The 23,241-nt window shown below is 41.5% G+C and overlaps 1 protein-coding gene across 2 annotated transcripts in view; it reads right to left on the reverse strand.

The window, feature by feature from the left end:
• Positions 1-23,241, reverse strand: part of si:dkey-112m2.1 (transmembrane protein 132C) — a 169,723-nt gene that overhangs the window by 68,074 nt on the left and 78,408 nt on the right. For both annotated transcript variants that reach the window (XM_039614229.1, XM_039614228.1), the window contains exon 4: positions 4,237-4,380. In XM_039614229.1, coding sequence (XP_039470163.1) covers positions 4,237-4,380 — 144 coding nt within the window. The remainder of the gene's footprint in view (positions 1-4,236; positions 4,381-23,241) is intronic.

Consider the following 23,241-nt stretch of genomic DNA (forward strand, 5'->3'; position numbering starts at 1 on the left):
ACTTCAAGTTGAAATTCTTTTAAAAAACATGATATTTTTAAAGGGTTTTCTATTTGCTCCACAGCTGCTCTTTTTTTCTTACCTTAAGAAGAGAAACTGAATCGATACTCTTTTTTTTTTTTCTTAAAATCAAAACAAGAAACACTTTCTAACACATCAACCTGCTTTGGGCAGCACGGCAATGGTTAGTACTGCCAACTCACATGAAGAAGGTTATTGTCTTAAATTTTACACCTGTACGTACTTTATCCAGACAGGAGCAGATAGAAGTTTAACACTTATCAAGACCGACTCTTTTTTTTTTCACCAAAAAAGAAGAACCTTAATGAATGAGTTACATTGATCAACAGAAATGAAGACAAGGCTTGAATAGAACACAGTGAGAGGAACATTTCCTATAGCTATGCAATTTATTGGTTTTAAACAAATGGGTGAAGTTATGTTTTGATGTACTTTTTTAAAACTTGATCTGTAAACTTTTTCCATACAGTCCCCCTGTGACTATAACGCTGTGATATTTTACTTTAGTCCTTACTGATGTGCATAATGCATAAGGATTTCGCTCAGGTCATGATGATTTGGTCTCATTTGGATAAACCTAAGGATAAACATATATTGAACAAAGTAATGTATGAACGTGTGATTATAATGTGACTTTTAGTCTGAAGTGGTTTGCACATAAGCACATTGCTTACTGTTTGAATGCTTTGATGCCAACTTTATGTGCTTCTAAAGAAAAAGAAATGTTTTTAAACTGATTTAAGATCTGATGTATATCAGTTATTTTGTCATGGTAAGTTGAAATGTACTGGACCTGAGACCTCATGATACTACCCTACTTGTTTAGGGTAAACACATTAACAGTTACTGCTTATTTCTGTAATCTCTATTGATCACGACTATCTGTTCCTTCTCCAAACGGCTTCCAAGTCCACCTTTGACTTTAATCGATCATGGCGCTGCAGAGATCTCTCTCTTCCTCTTTTGTGGCCACGCTGTCAGTTTTCATTACCTAAGAGGGAAAAATGCTTTCATCTAAATTCCCTAAAATCTATGTTCGCTATTATAACTTTTGTAAGGTTTTATACTACATTAAATCTCTTAATTCTTGTTTCCGCTGTTCTCTTTAGGGGTCTGCCTCCATCTCACCCTATCACATCCTCTTCTGTCACACCTGCCCTCTGCATGTCCTCCTTCACTACATCCATGAGTCTTCTCTGTGGTCTTTCCTCCTACCTGGAAGCTACATAACATCCTTTGTGTAGCATATCCACTATTTCACCTCCGCATGTTTTCAGACCATCTCAGCTTTGCCTCTCTAACTTTGCCTCCAAACTGCTCAACCTGATTTGTCCCTCTGATATACTCATTTCTAATCCTGTCCATCTTGGTCACTCCCAGTGAAAATCTTTAACTGCCACTTCCAGCTCAGCCTCATGTCTTTTTTTTAGTGCCACTGCCTCCAAACTATACATCATAGTAGGTCTTACAGCCATCTTGTAAACATTTCCTTTCACTGCCATCCTTCTGTCACAAATCCCCCCTGACACTCGTCTCCACCCACCCCACCCTGCCTGCACTCTCTTCTTCACCCCTCTTGTGCACTGACCGTTGCTTGGACTCACCTCCCCTGTGCACTGACATTGGTATTTCATTGGCTTTGGCACAAAATAAATATTGTGGGAAGATCTGCATACACTTTCCAACTTTAATCAACTGGTGGATTAAAGTTGCTCCATTAGGCACCAAATGTTTAAAACTTTTACTTGACAGTAGTATGCAATGACACAGATTGTAACAGCTGGAAAGAATAAAGCTAAATGTGTAAAAGAAAAGACAGGGAACACTGCCGGAGGTGGTGTTGCTTCGTGACCTCCAATGAAAGTGGGCAGATGAAGTGACCAAAACACACAAACTCTCTACTGAGATCGAACTGCCCCACCATCATGCTCGGGGTATATATCTTTGAAGCTCTCCTACTGATTCTGTTTTAATGCTCAGCAAAGTAGGCTGACGGACATCTGGCCCATATCTTTTAGTCAATGCAGTCAAATAAAATATCTCCCTGACTATGCCTCCTCAGTAGGAGCCTTCCACCTCCCTGACTATTACTGATGAGTACGAAAAAGTATGTCAAAAGCAAGTACGAGAGTTAAATGATTAGATAAGTATTTAAGTGAAAATTATTCTATATTTTTTTCTTTTGTTATAGAGTCCCAGGCCGCAAGCTGGGATTGTGACCAGTGACGTTTATTTGAAAAACCTCTGGGAGACAGTGGACAATAGGATCCCCCTGCTCAGGAGACGAAACATACTGTGATTTGTGTATTTTATGTTATTTACACATCTTTATTTTTTATGTATTCCACATATTTTTACCTTTTCAATAAAATAGAAAAAAAACCCCATGACAGCTTCGTCTACCAGTTTACAACCCTCGAGGAGATTTTCTTAATTACAGTTATGGTCATTTCATGCACATGTGTAGTAAATAACAGAACACTAAATAAGTTACTGATTTTCCACATTACTCAATTTGATGAATAACCCAAAAAACTTGAAAGCCCAGTGTCGTGGTCATTTCAATACTTCAAGGCAGTCTTTTCTGAGTGGTGAATTGCAAGGTACAGTACGTAGTCAACATGTATGACCTTGATTTGAGCGGTCCTGTATAATTCACTGTATCTTCCCCTCAGCAGGGCTGTGAAAGAGAAACGTGTAAATGATAGATGACTTGTCTTTCATCACTGCCGTCACCTTGACACCCAGGAGGAAATAACAACCCAGCCAGTGGGGTGTGTCACTTCCTGTGTGGAGCTACTTTGTCTTTTCCTAAAGCCATTTAGCTGCAGAAGTGAATGTCAAGTACTGTAGACTGCCACGCACAGAGACACGCACACAGTTATCACTCACTGATTGAAAACAGCGACCTCTGAGCAACAATCACCTACACGCAGTGCTTTAAATCCTTTTGACACATAATGACTTTAACTAAGTTTGTTCTTGTAAATACTTTTAAGTAATTGCATTGTACAGTTGTAAATTAGAGGTTTGCAAGATTTCAGCATATAAACTGTATAACATTTATATACACTTTACCTGATAACCACTTTCAAAGTGTAGCATAATTACTAGTTACCAGCACATGAAGGTTTCACAATCTAGAAATGTTTTTAACACGTCCAATAATACTTACACATCTGTGTCAGTTTATCTTATTGTCTTGGAAATCTGATTTTTATGCTAACAGCTCTTTAATATTTATTGAATCCTCTTTAAATGTAACACTAGTTTCCTCTGCTTGTTATTAGAGTATCACACCATAGACATAGACATTTGGATAGAAGCTGCAAAGGATCAAGTATCAGTACCAAACTGCAACAACGTGAAATCTTGAGAGGTCTCTGCAGTAAAACAAAGTCTAAATAACTTGTGCTTAATGTAATGTATGTATACTTGACATTCAATTAATTTTATAAGACTTGAAAGTTTGCTATAGTACAAGATGTTAACTGGAAAACCATATTTGTTGTTCACCGTTTTCAGTTGTGCATTTGGTTTCCCATAGCAGGACTGTTCATGTTTGACTGATACTTAACGCATCCTGCATTATGTAACAGTGGATTTCAATAAGCTGTGCGTACACAGAAGGCGTAGTGTGCTGAGATGCTCGGTGTGACTATGTATGTGTGTTTAAGTGCAATACTGAATTGAGGGTCACCTGAGGTTTTTGGAAGTGCTCAGTACCTGAACCCCTCTAAAAAAAACTATACCTATGCAAAACGTGCTGAAGATGAACTTAAGTGCAACATTTGCTTTTGTTGCATTTGCAGGCAAAGTATATGTATTTTGGTGAATGACTTTAATGTGCAGTTACAATGCTACATGTTCAGATATCCTTTTAAGTATCTGATGGTATGTAGACAGAAAGAAAAATCAGATATTACCAAAATTATCCTTTAAGTCCAAGCCTACATTAGACTTTATGTTCCTCTAACAATTCATTTCATTGACTACACTTGGGACTAGCTGAGAACCTGCATGAATGGCAGTGCCAAAGATTAATATTTCCCATGCTGAATCATGTTCTCCTTCATACTCATTTTTTTTGCAATCACTCTTTCAGCACCTGAGAAACCAAGCGGGGTGCTGCTGTTTGGTTGTTCAGCAGGGATGTAAGGTTATTATTTCAGTCACACACTCATTAATTCAGTAGAAGGAGGGAGTCAGACGGACCTTTGACTGAAGCTGTTCTCCTTCCTGTGGCAGTGCAGGGTGACAACTCTGTGACCTTCACTTCTGACATCCTGACTCACCGTCCACATAACTGGGTTACTGGCTCTAGCTCCCAAGAACGCCACTCCATCTTTCAGCTTGACCCTGAAACACAGAAATATACTGGTCAAAAGTCCATCAATCCATGAGCATGACAAGGAATGGATGGAGCCTATCCCACAATGGTGGTGTGTGTGTATATGGAAGAAAACGTGGCAACTCCAGCTAACAGTCAATTAGGAAGAAGGAAAACGGAAAAAAATGAGAAGAATCAGCGGCTGAAACATTAGAGACTGAAAAGTTTAAGCACAACACTTAAGAGGCGTCGAACGCTGCTGGATGGTCTATGCTTGAAAAAGTTTACAAGTCAGATTTATTCTATTAGCAGTCGTAACACCAGGATGACAGATGGCATGCTAGCTGAACTAAGGAGTCAGGGTTAGTGAGTTTAAATTAAATTCTGCAAAAGTTAAACAGAATTAGCAAACACACTGTAGTGTCTTGTATGGCAAGTCTTGTTTTGCAAACAAAAATAAGGGCAACAGCTTGGCACCAAGCACCATTTCAGACAAATTGTGGCCATTTTTTCCCTCTCCAGTATCTACAGCTTCCATGCCACTTCTACCTGCGTCCCACCCTTTTTTCCCCTGCAATCGCTTCCATTACTCATGGTCACAGTCTGTGGGAGCATACTGAGATAGTGAGAAACCATGACCTCCCCTTCTTCCAGTATGTCAGCAGCTGCTTTCTGCATTCTCGTCTGTCACATGAAGTTACTTCCAGCTCTTTTTCAACATGCCAAGTCACTCTTTTTCAAACCTTTGGCACAAATGTAGCCGTATGTATTAAGTAGAATGGGAAGCAAAAGAGGAAGATTAGAGCAGCTTTCACATGCCATCTAAGTCAAACACCAGAGAACAAAAAGAAAAAAAAAGTGAGGTGAAAAGAACATTTTTATTCACTAAAATTTGAGCGCTGGGTAATTTTCCCCCTACATCAAAATAATTGAAGACTGTCCTCATTCTGCATCTTTGAAAGACTTGTAAAGGAAGAAAAAAACATGAACGTTAACGGGGGGGTGATGACATGACATTCTGTGAAGCAGTGCTTAGAAGAGAACAGTCATTACATCTTCCATGTTCAACCAGTCTCCTTTGATCTTATCATGGTCGCTGCTGTGGTAATAACTGGCCTTGTGTTGGTCGCTGCCTCTGACGAGCAAAGATAAAGGCCGCTGGTGTGGAAGGCGCAGGCAATAACTAGGAGGAGACAGCTGATTGCTGTCTGCCCCCCTGTTTCCAAGTCGTCACCTTAGCCACAGCACGGCAATTACCACAAACTCGCAAGCAGATGTAGCACTGACAGAGAACTACAAAAGGACCAATAATCAACTAATTTCATGCAGCATTCTGTATGCTGCATTGATCACATCTCAAACTCCAATTTCACAGAATAAATGCACTGCATTTTCCTTCTTTTCCACATCAGTTTATAGCTGGTGCAAAATGAACTTGAACAACAAGTTGATTTGTCTGTTTATGCTGATACCTGCATTTACAGGGGGGTGGTTGGCCAAACTTAAGTTTTACAATATGCTCTGCATTTCAGAGTAAATGATCAGTTAATCAATACGTTGTAGTTGATGAATTACACTCCACTACAGTGTCGATGTGCTCTCTGTGTTCTTTCTTTCTTACTATAATATTCTATTTTTTCCTGAAATTCATCCACTCTTTGACGTAAAAAACAAAGCATCTCCTATAGGGTCGGAGCAGGGGGCTGAATTAACAAATGGCATGTTGTAAATGAGATTGGTTTGGCTAATGTGATTTCTGGGGGAGGGAGGACAAACAGGGGGGGAGGCAATAAAGGAAAGCAATTTGAAGGGAGCTCTCCTTTCACATGCATCAGCACATGAAGCTGCCTCATTAATTCCATGAAACTGTGCATCAGTGGGATGAGTATTTACAGACGAGATGAGGTTGTCAGAAAAGACAGGTTTCAACTCCACCCGATTGAGGCTCAGAAATGACACACCAGAATGGCCATAGTCCAAATAACATGTCAGCACACCTTCCACTCTTACATCCCTCTTGCATACTGAAGGAAATACCTATGTGCATTAACATTAATACACTTTACACAGCAGGAAATTGAACAGAATACAAAAACACATTGCAAACATCCTGTAAGATCAGGTGTTGTACGTTACGCATTTCAATCTGGTAATTGCCCTGGATGATTAGGTAAGGCATTACCAGCTATTGTGGATAACTATTGTGGCTTTGGGGCTTGGGGAAGTATGCCTGTTTCAAATATTATTGGAATTCATCTAATATTTCACTCAAAACCAGAAATCTAATAGCGGTGCTGCAGAAAGTCATTAAGAATTCTCCTTTGAGCTCAACTGCACCAAATGTCATGACAATCCAGCCTACAGTTGAGATTTTTCACTCTGCTGGACCAAACTGGGTGACAGACAGGCAAACCAACACTGAATAGAATATACATGCATGTATATATGTTTTCAGATGCCAGTAGTTCCAGCTTAGCAGCCCCACCAGTAAAGGCTGAATCACCTTCATACACTTTTAGGACCACTTTCTACTCACTATAGAGCCCGCAACAAAATTGTATATCGTTTTTCATTAACTCCAACTTCCAGTTTATTGTAAGGAATTATACAGGTTTTGGCTCAGTGCAATATAAAAAAAAGTGTAAAAAAAACAAACAAAGGGGTGCTATTACCTTTTTAAAAAAATAAATAAATACTATTATGAGTACTATTCACGATTTCCTCTCAAGACACAGGGGATCCAGAGAAACATAACAGTGCAAACAGTTTAACATACCATAATTGACATACAGGTAAAGGCCTCAGGAGACAGACTGGATTAAGCATAAAGCAAACCTGTTTATTGAAGCTGTTTGCAAAGTCCATGAAATACAAAGCCCAAAAGGCAAGGCAAAACTAAAGGATCACGGACACGCTGACAAGAAAGGTGGAAGCTATTTATACACACAGGGCTAATTAGGGGAAGTGGACACAGCTGGGGAAAACACACATGTGCAAACAGTCAAGGTACTGTGACAAGGAGAAGTAAAACAATACAATACCTATTCAATTCAATTTTAATTCTAAAGTGCCACCTTACAACAGTAGTCACCTCAAAGCATTTTATATTGTAAAGTAAAGACTCTACAATAACAGAGAGAAACCCCAACAATAAGAAAACCCCCTTCAAGCAAAAACTTGGCGACAGTGGGAAGGAAAAACTCCCTTTTAACAAGGTAAAACCTTGTTAAAAAGCAGGCCCAGGGAGGGGCCTGTGTGAAATGTGTGAAAATGTGTGAAAATAACATGAGAAGCAAATTGTCAAAATAAAATGTGCTGCTGTTTAAAAAATAATAAATATTCCTCTACAGTAGCCTTTGGCTTTCCTACAAAGTGCCCCTTTTTACCCTCATTTGAAGATCTCCATACAGGGAAGAAGGAAACATCCATTTGCTAATATCAGGAGCAGGACTTTAGAGTTTGTGACTTAATATATTTGTGAAAATGGCATAACTATGTGTTCACTAACCGCAGACTCAAACTTGTGAATGATTATTTTTTTTCTATTCTTTTTTTTTTTTTTAAACACAGGAGTGTGGCTGCTAATCTCTTTCAGCCCTTCACAGCAGCTGCACCATCACACAAAGCCAACAAACTGAATGTATTTTCTTCCAGAACTGCAGGATGTTGCAGTTAGCAGCTTCGGTGCTGGAAGTTAACAATTTGAAAGAAGCTGCATAACTAAACTTTGTCACGAATTCGGATGTCAACGATCAGGCAACTGTTTGACACACAGCAGGAATACTTCTAGGATTTTTGGTGAGCCTCCTGCCACTCTGAATACATTTCATTTCTCTTTTACTTAGTTAACGATAGTTTTGACTCTGAAACAGCGGTGCTTAGTGAGTTCATGAAAAGGTGGAGCAGAACGAGATCTGGATGATCTCCCCAAACAGCGTCATCTCTGCTCTTACAGATTGCAAGTGCTAAAAGTCAGTTTCTGATTTGACTGATGTTTGTGCTGTTGACTGTTTCAAGAGCTAAAAATCAGAGGGAGGGGGTTGAATATTTATCCCCACGAGAGATAAAAAATAATCAAGCAGAGGGCGGGAAATCCCTTTCTCCCTAAGCACACACCCTGGTAATACACAGTTGATGAGCTATTTTTATTCATGAATTTTAAAAACATATAAAAAGGAAGAAAAAAAGACCGTTAATGAAAGACACGGATCCCAGTAGTAATATAACATCCTCCAGTGACAGTAGCAGGGAAGATTTCAAAACAAAAGCTTGCTTTGGATACTAGGTTGATTTTAATCACTGTGACAGGATAGAGAGTCACAGGATTCGAGACAGGAAAAAATTAAAAATGCAGGAATAATTGCCTTTAATGACCTTTAATAGAGTACACACATACTCAGTTAAAACTGAGGCAGGACAGGTTTGAAATAAACAAAAAACCCAGGACCCAGAAAATGAGGAACAGCATATTACCTTGAAAGGAAAAGTTCACTTCAAGATAATAACGACTAGACGGCATTTAGCAGATGATTACACTTTCAGGTATTATATCCTGCTGTCACTCAAAAGCATTCTTTCTTACGTGATGTGTAAATGGCCTTTTGGTTTCCATGACAATAAGTGATAATGATGGAGGAGAATAGGTTAGGTAGGTGGTGGGGCTGATGTTGAGAGCGTAAAGGTCTTAGTGGTGAGCTGAGGGAGATCTTCGTGTTAAAGCTATGTGAGCAGAAAAACAGATTAGCTTTAAGGATTAGAAAAGAAGGGTGTTTTGTCAGGGTGGGTGAAAAAGGCCAGAGTATGGGGAAAACATCCAGCAGTGGAAAGAAGCTAAAGTGAGAGATAATGGATAAGAAACTGGAATATTATATATATAGCAATGGCATTTGCTGTCTGTTCTGATTATACATTTTCAACCAAAAGAGACAGAAGTTTATGTCAGTGCCATTATCAAGAGGCTACCTGAAAGGTTTTGAGCTCTAAGTTATAATAATTTTAGTTTAAATGAGAAGAAAAAGGAGAGAAATGATCCCTTGTATTACCCTTAAGGAGTTATCAGATCTGTACTCCGGGAAACCCAGGGGTAACCCAGTACCTGTAAACATCAGTACTCTGGGAAAAATGGAGAAACAATAGAGGGGGAACCCAGTACCTGTAAACACACACAGATAGAGATGATATCAAATAGGTTTTTTTTCTAAGATCATCTTCTAGGGCAAGTCCAGATGACTTCAAACACAGATGATGTTTGTATTTGTAGATCGCTCCCTGGAAGTTCTCTTATGACCACATCAACACAACAGTTGCCTCAACGCACTTTATATTGTAAGGTAAAGAACCTACAATAACACAAAGAAAACACAGCAAGTGCTATGGCCACAGTGGGAAGGAAAAACTCCCTTTTAACAGGAAGAAACCTTCAGCAGAACTAGGCTCGGGGGGGGGTGGACATCTGCCACGACCTGTTGGGGTGAGGGGAGCAAGAGAGGACAAAATCATGCTCTGGAAGAGAGCCAGAGGTTAATAATAATATAATTGTTTCATCGCAGAACAGGTAAGGGTTTTGATTTTTGTTCTAAGAATGAACACATTAGGGGAAGTCGGCATCAAAAGAAAACTTTTAGTGAATATAAATTAACATGAGCACAACAGTTTTGATTTGAGCTGTGTCACAAAAAGTACCTTTGGTTCCTACATCACCTAACACCTCTTGCAAAGGGGTGTTAGGTGATGTAGGGTCACAGCACTTATATATACTTGAAACCAATGAAAGGAAAAAAAATAGATTGCAAATTGCTCTGGTTGGTAAACTCATTGTTAAGCATATTCCAAATTGATTTTAAAGAGGTAGTTTAGCTGAATTTAATCTACCAACAGAAGGGTAAAATTGGCCAAATTGCATTTAGGTTATTTAGTCAGCCTGTGTTCCTTAATTCTCAAACACCTGCAGCTAAATCCTGTTATGAAATATAAACAGGCAAGCTGTTGGGTATAACAGCCTAGATTTTCTTTATGCTTTTCTCTGTTGCTCTATATCCCTGTCCTCAAAAACGAAATAATCTTCACCAGCACGGGGTAAAATTGAATTAGAAAGTAGCCCCTGACAGCACAACCAGGCTGGGACCTGGACCAATAAATTAGGAGAGTGAAACAGGGCTGCACAGGAGCTCTGAGTCAATTAGCTGAGGAGTAGTTGTTGGCGGAGTGTTTTTCGGGGCGAGTGGACACAGGCAGATGTGGAGATAAAGAGAGAGCTAATTCAATTAACGAGTTTGATGCTGTTCCTCCCATTATCAAAGCTAGTTAAAAGTGCTGGTGCATAGCAATGTTGAGAACTGAGGACAAGATTACCACTATCCAGATAAAGAGTGCACACCAGACAATGCTCATCTCCAGCCATGCATGCCGCTGCGTTTCTCTCCATCTCAACCCTTTGTGTCTTTCTCAGCACATCTCTTTTCCCATCTGCTTTTGTCTGTCTTTATCTTTTTCCTTTGAAACATTATGCTCCTTCTCACTGCATCTACACACCCAAACCTCCCTCACCTCAACTCCATACCTCTAGAGTTCTCCATCTGTCTTTGGTGCTCTGCACTTATTCATTAAAAAAAAAAAGAATCACAGATCTTTGAATCGGTCATGCTTATTAGTTTTATGTAATGACCTTATCTTGGTTGATAAATTTTCATCAGGCAATTTGAAGCACTAATGACTGAAACATGTTAATTAAGAAAAGCGTGTACAAATAGCCGACAGTTTGCAGGAACTCCTTCCTAGTTTGCAGTGTTTTGGTCCAGTACACCAGTAAGTAATACTTCATTGGGTATGAGAACGCTGCTGAAAGTGTTCAGAGGTAGTCTTTCTACCACTGTGGTCCAACTTTTAAAAGCTTTGATGAGAAATATGCCACAAGCAGTAGCAATGTCTCAGCCTTTGAATTGATTAAGCAACTGGTCATGTTTGTCATGTGGCCTTAGTTTACATCTTCTGCCATTACTACAGTAGGTTAAATTTCAATTTGTCAGCACTGTTTTTGCTTTCTTTGTGGTAAGTATTAAAAACCGACACAGGTTTGTTTCTGCTGTCTCTTGTAATCATTGAGCATAAAATAAGTCGGTGATCAAATCCATAACCTTTACATTTTGGGACCAAAAGACGTACCAAATACGTCTGTTGGTTCAAAAAATAAATATTTGTTTTGGATTTTAAAACAACTCAGAAATGAATGATTGACATCTTTATCTGTTCAAGTGATCAATCGCTCACCTAATCATCTGCATCCATTAGTTCTATCTGAAAACTGAAAAGTGCTGAAACTAAAGGCTTAAATGGCCTCTAACTTTACCTTTCTTATTTTCACTTCTTTCTACCATTCCATGTGCAAAAGATACAGGGAAAAAAAACTAATTTCCAGTCTCAAACAGTAAAACGTTTTCATGATTTACACTAATTTTTTTAGTTCTTTGGGGAACAGCTACAGCTCACGAGATCAGGTAGCCCTCAGCTGGAAGGCTAGTGACTCCCCTGGTCTGAATGCCAAAATGTTCTCAAGGAATATGAGTGTCCGTTTTAGATAAAGCCCCAGTTAAACAGGTCTAGAAACCAGTTGGCCACCCTCTAGTAACCTACGTCTGCTAGGAATAAAAATGTGTATTTCCCAAATGGTTTATGAATGGTTGTTGCAAGTGTTAGGTAAAATTGATGACAAAAAATAGTAGATTGCCACAGTTGGTCGTAGTTACATGGAAGACACCAACCTGTCTACAAACACTTGCCTAATACTTCCTGAGAAGTTTTGAAACTGTGAAAAGTGCAAGAAACTAGAAACAGAGACCATAAAGTATAAGTTATGTTATTGTTATATGTTAGCAGTAATGGTTAGACACAACTCTTACTTTGAAAGCAAATGTTCTCCATTACACCTTTTCAGTTACACTACTGCACAACGAATAGTTGGTGACTGTTTGCAGAGAAGTTGGGGTTGTGGATGTGGCCACGACCTGGTTAGGGGCTCTGATGGCTCCTAGATGGTGTTATCCTTATGGCTGCGTACAGCGGAGATGGGGGAGGGTCTGTACTGGCGGACGTTGGTTACTGGCCTGGTGGCCTGGTTGCCCCCGGGTGGGTCCGGGACGGGCGTGGAGGCTTGGGGGTCTGGGGGTGCTCCGCCCCCGGTCTGGGGTGCTGGCAGGGCCTTGGGGGCTTGGGTCCTGGCTGTTGTGTCGCCGGAGCTGTGGGCGGGTGGGTGCAGGGGGGCTCAGCCCCAGTGCAGGGGACCTCTGGTGCATCAGCCCAACTGGGGGACTCTCTAACTGGTGGGGAGGCTGTTACATCTTTGCAGGTGGTCTCCTCTCTACAGGAGCTCACTTTGCAGGTGGGGGAGAGATATAGGAGAGGTAGAGAATGAACTCAACCTGGGTGTCTATTGTCTTGTGTAGTTTGGAAGATGATTGGATGATGGGGTGGGTGCAGTTTTCTCTGCGGTGGAGTCGGGTGGGCTGCCCTGGACTCTGCAGGGCTGGGCGGTGCTGCTGCTGTGGGCCCCGATCCGGCTGGGCCTGGGCCCCTGCCCCTGGTGGGTTCCAGAGTTGGGGTGCTTACTGGGGTCAGCGGGGAGCTGGCCCCAGGGGGAGTTGGCCCCAGGAGGCCACTTGCCCCTCCTTTTCTTCCCTCCCATCCTCAGCTACCTCCCTCTTCCCGCTCTACCACACCCACCCACACACACAGGGCTTGGGGTGCAGATATGTCACCAGGGTGCAGGGGAGGCAGGCCCCCCCTGTCCCCTTCTGGCCACCTGTGCCTCAATTTTATTCTGCAACCTAGACATCCACATTACTCACACTCTCACATAACACATACATATAGGGCCTTGGAGGTGGGCACGTTTACAGCATCCAGAGGATGGTCGGTGTATTCAACCCACCTCTGGCGCTGGTGCCCTACCCTCAATTTTAATGCATATAGACACTGAGGGTTTTCGGGAGGAGCCGTGCTGCTCTCTGGCAGGAAGCACCATGCCCTCCTGTGTTTTAAATGCACTTTAGAACAGCACACAGCAACACTACATATGAGCGGGCGGAGGGAGGTTTGGGGTCTTCACTCACCCCGGTTCTGTTAGCCGTCAGGGCTGGGGGGCTGGGAGGAGGTGCTGGCCGTCAGATTGGGGTCTGAGATGCGGGGCCTCCCTGCTACTGCAGATGGGGGGGGGGGCGGTCCGCTTGCCTCCACCCCAGAGAGAAGGGTTACACCTCCTGGGTCTAGGTGCGGCTTGCCCCTCTGGGGGCGGGGGTACCTGGACCTGGGATACAGAGTATGTTTGGGGAGTGTGATTGTGCAGTGTCTATTTGTGTCTGTCTACATGTTGGGTAAGTGCCGAGTATTTGGTTGTGTATATAGGGGTGGGAATGCACGTTTGAGTCTGTGTGCGTCTGTTTGTCTGTGTCTATATGTCAGGTTGGGCCTTAGACTCTACCTCTCTGGGAACATCTCAGGCCCTCCAAAGTACGGAGGCCTATCTCCCCTCACCACACTCCCTGCCGGTGGCTGATGCCCTCAGACGTTGGTGTGCTGGTGGTTCTTGTCAACTGGGGCTGGGCACTCATGTATGTACCGGCTCACTCCTGGTGGCCGATTGGCGGGGCCTGGCACCTGTGGCCCGGCTGGGCCCCTTCCGGGGGGTGGGGTGCCCTCAGGCCTCTGGCCTCTGGGCCTGAAGCTCGGTCCTCTCTGGCGCAGCCGGCTGCCGGCGGAGCCCGCGGGCACGCCACTGCAACCCCCTCCGGCCTCTGCTCTGTGGCTGCTGGGTGACATCTCGTTTGGGGGTCTACTCAGCTCTTCCAAGGAGGGTGGCACGGTTCCCCCCCTTTGGTGGTCCTCCTTGGGTCCTCATACTCTGGGGCCTCTGGATGTCTGGGGCCTGGATCTCCTCCATAGCTGCTTCATGCCCTGGGGGACGGGGCTATGGCTCCCCACACTCCCTAGCAGATCGTTACATGGAGAAACCTTTGGAATACAAGCATACTTATCCACACAGGTGTATACACGGGTGTTCACTGACACAAACTACACCTTTCTTGGCTGCTACCTCAAAGCACATTGTGCGCTATCTATCTTGCGTGCTGCACAACAACATTTAATATTTAGTATCTGCTGTTATCTACTGCTAGCTAGTTTATTGTGATGGTGCTGTATTTATTATGTAGCTGTTTTTTTTTTTTTTTGTTTGTTGTCTCTTCTGTTTTTTCTCTCCATACAGGTGATCCAGGTGTTTTGTTTGTTTTCTTTCTTTCTTCTCCCCTTTCTCGCCATCTCTTCTCCCCTCAATTTTTCTTTCTCTCCCTCTTTCTTTCATTCTTTCTCCCTGTCCTATCTCCCAGTCATGTCTGTCCCGACTGTAACAACTGAAAATAAAATAAATACATAATTATAATAAAGGTCAATCAAATGGACCAATATGGCAAGGCCATGATGATCCAGTTGGTAAAGTAAATCCGCTTGGCATCTCTCTTGGCCTTAAGACAACAATTCTGATGGCTAAAGATCCAAACGGGACAGGGGGGGGAAAAAAAAAAAAAAAAAAAGAGAAGTTGGGGTTTCTTCCAACTTGTTGGCATCTTGCTAGCAAATTGTCAACTTCGGCAATCTTCTAGCAACTAAAGCAATCACAACAACGTTTTTCATGCAGCACCTCTGCTGTCACCTCTGTGTGACCAATTTCACCTTGTGACAGCCAGCAAACAACCGCAAATCATTTGGCCAAAACCTTTTTCACCTAAAGGCAGCCAGGAAGTCACCGACCAGTCTCTAGGCATAAACTGGGGTTGTGCAAATGTGTCCATCTGCGTATACATTTCTGTTCAGACAGCAAGAAGAAGAGTTTTGACCAATCACACACATGCTCCCGTGCAGTCCTCTAAAATGCTAACTGATAATTGGCTGACATTGGTTTGATGAGAAAAGGGAAAGGAGTGACAGCAGAGTTCAAAGGGAATGGTACAGTAGAACTGTGAAAAAAGATCAAAAATTACCACACAAAATTCACAGACAGTGGCTGCAGTCGACATTTTTCACTGTTTTTAACCCTTGTTTCACTTCAGCTCTTTGTATGTTATAACTCCGCTTTTTTTCTGATAGACCAACAACAACACAAATAAGAGTGGCCCACAGATCAGGTGTACCACATGCACTGCTGCCATCTGACAACAGAGCTCATCCCCAGACTGCCAGTGGACTGCAAACGTGCTACCCTCGCTGAAGTATAAATTCCACTTGAGGCCACACGTACTGTTTGCATAAACTATAAAACTCTGTGAAGCTGGCTTCTACTGTCAAGTGGAGTAGTGTATAAAAAAATGTAGAGAAGTGCTAAATACATGCCAAGCCATTTACAACAATTATGTTGCATGAGAAAAATGCAAAGGTGGACTCTCATATGTAAATCACACTATCAAAGATATGTAAAAGTAATGAATCCTACAATACATATAAAATGTGTTTTTAACTTTTTAACTTCTTTTTCCATATGCATTGATCACCTTGTTCTTTATAGAATAAGATCCTAAACTAGACAGCATATTTATTAGTTTTAAGGACGTGTTAGGTGCGAGGGTTAAAAGCTACCAATCTATCAAGGGACAAGGATGATCAGAAGTAATACTTAAAGTGCCACTCAGTAATTTCAAACTGTGGTGGATTGTATTGAGTGCTACTTAATTGAGTAGATGCTGACTGTCACTAAACACTACCCACATTTGTGCATGTGGCTATACAAGGTCTGCACTGCCCAAGAAAATCCGTTTTCACTTGTAGAGGAGAGAAGAGCACAAGATTGCCTTTAGCCAAAATCTTTCTTCATCCATAGCTCATCCCCGAATAACACACAGAGTGTGGTTATGCCTCATATGCAGTAACATCTAACATCTCTTTCAGTCTTTTTTTAATTAAAGGGAAAAGCAGGCAGATGACTGACATATGAAGCTTGGACCTGAGCTCTGGGAACAAACTCTCGCCTTTAAAAGAGAACATGATGAAATAACTGTCAGAGAAGTGTGGCTGACTTCAAATGAGAAGAGGTTAGAAATGTGAGCTGGCCATACCCTCATGACACGAAAGAATCCATGACAGATCAAGAGAAATCACATGGGCAGGAGCACTGAGAAATGAATTTGAGTGAAATTCAGAGAAGCCCCTGAGCTCGTCCGGGGAAAGGAACATTTAATTTAAAAACCCAGGTTTAATACATACAGCAAATCTTAAATATAGGACATCTTAGTACTAAGAAAATCATTATTTTCCTGCAGCAAATAGCAAAGGTCCCAAGGTCATGATGGCCTTTGATCCTTGAACAGATGAATCAATATAATTTACACTCACAATGAGCAGTCCTATCATTCTCAAGTATACTTTTCACTTGTCAAACAGCACCATTTAAACAGCATCTGAACAGTGAACAAAATGCACATGGCTTCTATAACTGAGCCAATGAAAAAAGGAAAATCCCCAATGTGATGGGCAAAGAGCAAATTCAACCAGCCACATACTTAAACAAATGAGACAAATTGGGTTCTAAAAACATGACTCTTTGAGCAGAGGCCTCAAGAGTGCTATGACTGTAATATGATGAGATAGCACTAATGTTCCAATTTTTGTACAATAAAGGACTGCTGTTTTGGCCCACAGTGCAATCCATAGAGAAGCCATACTATAAAAGTGAGGAAAGGAGATGTAATTAATGCATTATTTCTTTTAAAAATGTAGGAAATGTAGAAATTGTAGCTCATTAAAAATAAAATTCACAAACGCTTACAGCTTAGAGCAATCAATGATTTTCTTTAATCTCCCCCAAGCTCTCATTATCTCCCTAAGTCACATTATTTTTAATGTAACAAAGAATATGTTATTCTAAATAAAGAAAAAAGGCTATATGTGGGTGGGTATTGACTGAAATGACAAGGAGATCCTTGTGTGTGCAGCGACTGTGTACATGAAAGCGGGCCAATGGGATGATGACACCAAGGGGCGTGACAGTGCAACACCCACTGTGGCCAAAAGCAAATCACCTCCAGTATATCACAGCTTGGTTCTCATCACCATGCAAGGCTTGAAATGTAAAATTCAGGAACATTACCAATCTGGTGCCCTACATGTAGGATATTTTGATCCTTACTTGAGTCATGGGATTGTGAAGCAAGCACAGGATTTCAGACACACAAATTTGAAATATGTGTCACGAGGGTTTTCCTTTTCATATTTCATGTTTGCGCCAATGTACGCAATGCAGGGTACTAAAAACTTCCAATTTTCAATTTGCTTTAATGCTGGATTTCAGGAACTTACTACACTGCTGCTGTAGATTATAGCTGAAGGAATGAGGTCATGTTGTAGCAGACAGAAGCTTGATCCCTATGGCTGCCATTTGAAAAGAAGCCTAGCCAGTTAAATAGGGTAGGAAATAGGGGATACAAACACATGCAAACACTGCTTCCAGTAAAACCTATCTGACATAAGGTTGCGTTCACGGGATAAAAATTAGACTTTGCGTTTTCCTCCGTTGGGTTCGACGGATGATCCAGGACTGATCCAGTATTTGGATTGGTGCACAGTATAATCTCACGATATAGTAGGTCAGATTATGGCAGACTGGTGGACCTGATGCAGAAAGGGTTACACTGCTTAACACTGGTGCTATCATTGCTGCAAGAATTGGGCACATATAAATGCAGTGCAATGAGTAGTCTATTGGGTTTTTTTGTCAAAAATCACAAATCAAAGCATCAAATGACTGCACAGTTTAATGACCAAATGATGTCTTCTATCCTTAGACTGGTGGTTCAATAAAGAAAAGTCCCTCATCGATGAAGGATGAAGGATGGTGTCTGTCCATCCATCTATTCTCTTCCACTTATCATTAACAGGGTGATGAAAGATGGTATTAAACTTAAATATTTTAATCACTGATAGTGCACATTTTAAGGCTAGAATTATTAACCCACTCACATTCGCTCTTTAGGCATGCTTTAGTTTTTTCACTGTATGTTTCAGCTGATTTAATACTTTGCTCCACAGTAAAAAGGATGGATTACTATATAGAGAGGATAAATATTATATGGACTAGTGCTTGTATAGCACTACTACTCAGATGAGCACTCAAAGCACTTTCTACTACAAGTCTCATTAACCCATTCACACAGTACTTTTATGTATGTTTAAGCACTTTCTAACATTCGCACACAAGCATACAGCACCTGGCATTACCAAGAGGTCTGACATCCAAATACTAACCAGGCTCGACCCCGCTTAGCTTCCGGGATCAGACATGCTCAGGGTGGTATGGCTGTAAGCCATATTACTGGCCTACATCCATCTATCCATTTTCATCTTCCACACTTTGGCGCCATGGGGTTGCTGGGGGTTATCCCAGATGTCATGGGGCAAGACGTGGGATACACCAGTCTATCATAGGGCTAACACAGAGAGACAGATAACCACCCCATTCAGAATCCCCAATCAACCCAACATGCATGTCTTTGGACTGTGGGATATCCACACAGGCACTGGGAAAACATACTATACATAAACTGAAGCCAGCCGTTGAGTGTGAGGCAACAGTGCCAACCATCACACCTACATACCACCTACTGGTTTACAGTATAAAGCTCTCATAAATGGTCTTCAAATTGCTTAAAGCACAGAGGTTTGTTTTGCCTGTATGAAGTTAAATGCAGAAATTTCATGACAACATCTGGATGGAATTTGATGGAAATGGATACAGATGATAAAGGATGGATACAGGAGAAATTATCTCTAGTTTTCACATTTTCAGTGAAATTTGTTCATGTCTACAACATTTGTTTTCATTGTAAGAGGGTAAAAATATATCATGTCAGTGTCCTTGTGAGAATGTTATCTTGAGTCATACTCCCTATAAACACAGATCGGACTATGTATATAAAGAACTTTCCTAAAATTGAACTATGTTTTAGATGCGATATTTTCTATATGCTTTGGCAGAAAGTTATTTCTAGACAGAAGTGTCAGAAACAGTTTTTGCAAATCAAGCAGATGAAGAGCAGAAAAATCATAATTGCCATATGTATGCAAATTACATCAATCTGAAGCGATTACTGAAACAATTAATCTTTGGCAATCACTAAAACATTTTAATCACGATCGTTACAAATGGTTGACTATTCATTATGCCCTCTAATTAGATCATAAATTGTATGAGCACATTGTTGTGGGAGGTTTTGAAGGATGTGACACACGGGGGACAAACACAAAAGCCAGCTAGGACTAATGAAGTGTGCTGCATAAATGGCACTGGGAACTAGGGTTGCTGAGCTGGGACTAAATGCCTGTTCCCTCCTGACTTCATCTATGAGTAATTTATTGACTGACTCACTGAAGGTTTGAGCTTGCAGATGTGTGATCAGGTGATCGGTGTCAGACGCGTCAGTAAGTCATTTAGCTGCCCTGAGGTTAAAGAGAATCAATATTCCAGATGTAATTGATTAAATGCTACCTGCTGGTGTGAGTGAAATGTGAGAGCCCTGCCAAAAGTAGACACATTCTTGGTCTAAATGTCATATGTTGTTGTACTTGTCAGTACTGTGACATTTCTGTGGAGCAGTGGGAAGGAGGTATCGTAAGTGCTGGAGTGGCAATGTGACAAGGTAGATGACAGCTACCATACTAAGACAACATTTCAGATGATGTCCATGTACAGTCTGTCATAATAGTGTCACAAAATCTGAGAGAATTGGCTCTTGCTGAGAAAATATAAACTTCACCTTGGTTTCATTCACCGTTTCAGACTTCCTCCAGGGACAAAAAAAGAGGCATATGTCTGAAATTACCACAAATTCTTCTCAGCACTTTGCAAAAATTCAGAAATAAAATTGCAGATGAATTGATTCGGGGCTGAAAAAGCTAGTATGTCAGCCAGCCCATTAGTCAAATTTTTACTTCGTTATATGCACCAGTGGACAGTCAACATCAGCAAGCAGCACTACATACAGGAGACGGGAAAGAAGCCCAAGTCACTCCAAAGACATACGTTATATTGTGTGGCTGAAAATGAGGGTGGTGAAGGATGTGATGCGACAGAGAGAAAGAAAGGCAATCAAAGAGAAGATGGATTGTTGATTTAGGGGTTGAATAACTGACTTTGATGAAGGCTTGGGAAGAAAAAAACAATTCATAACCCCTGCTGATGCATTTGTTGTTTTGCTTTTGTCACAAAAGTATAGACAAAGTAGAACACTGAAGATGTTTCTGCTGCAGTGTTCGTTTTTCAGCGAAGCTACACTACAGCTCTCCTTAAAAGGAAATCAAAACAAAACCTTACAGGAATATACAGACATATATTTTCCTTTGATTTTTGTATTATTTAGAAGTATTTGTCAAACATGGTGCTGTGTTATCATTAGCATCACGAATAATAAACTTCTCAAAACTAGTGTTTCTCCCAATTGTAGGCACTCTTCCCCTCATCATCCTCTCAAACTTGTTATTTTTCCCTCTCAGGGCCCTGATAATAGATCTGAGACAAAGGAAAACAAAGTCTCCTCATCACTCTGTCTGTGTGAAAGTAAGTAGCTTTTTTTTTTTGTTTCTTTGGGAGCAAGGGATACTCAGACTGCATCGCATATTTGTGTCAGTGAAGAATTTATAGGTGATTTATAAGAAGTGGAAAGTGTTACATTGTAATACTGGTGATACTAAAAAAATCTTTTTTTTCAAATTGCCCACATGAAAACAGGCATTTACTGGTACCTTTGTTGTCTTCATTTGGACTTCTAACAGCCATTTGTATAGTGCAGGACATTTTAGATACTAAGAATTTAAAACCTTCTCAAATGTGTTGACAGATACTTTCATTCCATTGCGTAGCAGGTGTTAAACCCAAATAAAGTAAACTTAATGACATATTTTTTACTGTTAACAACCTTGCAAGGGAACATTATCCTTACAAAATGATTTCATCATGCAGTGCTCATGGTGTGCATTTCAGAGACGCCGGAGTAGCATATTTTGTACCCGCTGGAAAGTCCATGCCTCACATCTTCAAGGAAGAAGGAAGGGTGAAATTTAAATGAAATTTAAGGCTTACATGCAAGGCAACCGCTTACTTGCACAGAAAAACAAACATTACACTTACTCTTTTTATGGGATGAGAAAATATATATATATATAAATATATGTATATATACACATATATTATTTATCAGTGGCAGATATCCAAGAAAGAGTCTCCAGTATGAAAAGTTAGATAGCACCAGGACCTGACACGATTCACACCTACTGGCTGAAGAAGCTGACTGTACACCATGAACATCTGGCAGCACAAATGAACCAGCTGTTAGTAGAGGAGACACACTCGTAATGGCTAACTGAAGGCAGGACAGTTCGGATCCCCAAGGATCCCCAAAAGAGACCGGTCCCATCCAACTACCAGCCAATAACCTGCCTCAGTACTGCATGGCAGCTCCTGTCAGGCATCATAGCAGCTAAGATGAACAGGCACATGGCTCAATACATAAGCAGGGCACAGAAAAGCAGGAACAACAGAGGGGCAAAATATCAGCTACTGGTAGCTGACAGAGCAGTCGCTTTACACTGCAAGACCAGGCTCACCAACCTGTGCACCACCTGGATTGACCATAAGAAAGCCTATGATTCAGTGCCCCACACATGAATCCTGAAAGGTCTAGAACTATACAAGATCATCAGGACAAATAAGGCAGGATGACATCAAGCTGTATGCCAGGAGTGAATGAGACATCAGTTCACTGATCCATACCACTAGGATATACGGCAATGAAATCGGAATGTCATTTGGACTGGAGAAGTGTAGTCACATGGTAATGAAAAGAGGGAAAGTAGCCAGAACTGAGGAGATAGCAAATCCAGAAGGTAACATTGCAGACATGGAGGACAGCTACAAGTACCTGGGGATCCTGGCGGCAAACAGGAAATATGAAGAGCCCGCTAGGAAAGCCACAACTGCCAAATACCTGCAGAGTAAGGTAAGTCCTGACGAGCCCGCTGAATGCTGATAGATAGAAGCCACTGACATCAAGACAAGGAAGCTCCTTACCATGCATGGAGGATTTCACCCCAAATCCAGCACCCTGAGACTGTATCCTAAGTGGAAAGAGGACTAGTAAGTGTCAGAACCACCATCCAGGATGAGACAAGAAACATCCATCCATCAGGTAGATGGCAACAATTGACCATGTACTTAGTCAATACCTCAGGCAGTAGTAACTAGGGATGGGTACCGGTGTCCGGTGCCATCTGACATAAACGGTAGTAACCAGACCGAAAAGCAGCGCACATTTCGGTGCTTTATTTCGGTGCTTTCCTGAGATGTCATACACTTTGGATTCTAGCCAATCATTTTACCTTTGCAAGGGTAATAGGCGGCCCAGGTACGTACGTTCTTTTAGAGCAGAGCTACAGATTAAAAACGCCCAAGGCGAAGCGGTCAAAGTCTGGCTGTACTTCACAGCAAAAGATGCAAACTCAGCAGCCTGCAACAAGTGCTTTAAGCTGATTCTGTGCAAAGGAGGTAACACCTCAAATCTGATGAAACACCTAGCGATGTATAGCATTTTGTTAAAAGCCGAGAAATGCGCCGTATTTGATAGCTTGCTGCGAGACCTCACACTGTGCACATCTACTGCGGGTGGGTTGCCCTTTTATGGGACCCGGAGTTAGCAACATCCCCCACAAACCCGAAGAGTAGAGTCCTGGCCCCTAGCCCTGTCAGCGTAGCAGAAATGATGACGGATGATGATGGCAGCAGCAGCCATTCTTCTCTGCGTGAGTAGCTTAATGTTGTTCATGTGTAATTTAAGTTGAGTAGGCTAACCACGTTATTAAATTAA

Source organism: Oreochromis aureus, linkage group 7 (assembly GCF_013358895.1).
Source record: "Oreochromis aureus strain Israel breed Guangdong linkage group 7, ZZ_aureus, whole genome shotgun sequence".
Taxonomy (NCBI): Eukaryota; Metazoa; Chordata; class Actinopteri; order Cichliformes; family Cichlidae; genus Oreochromis; species Oreochromis aureus.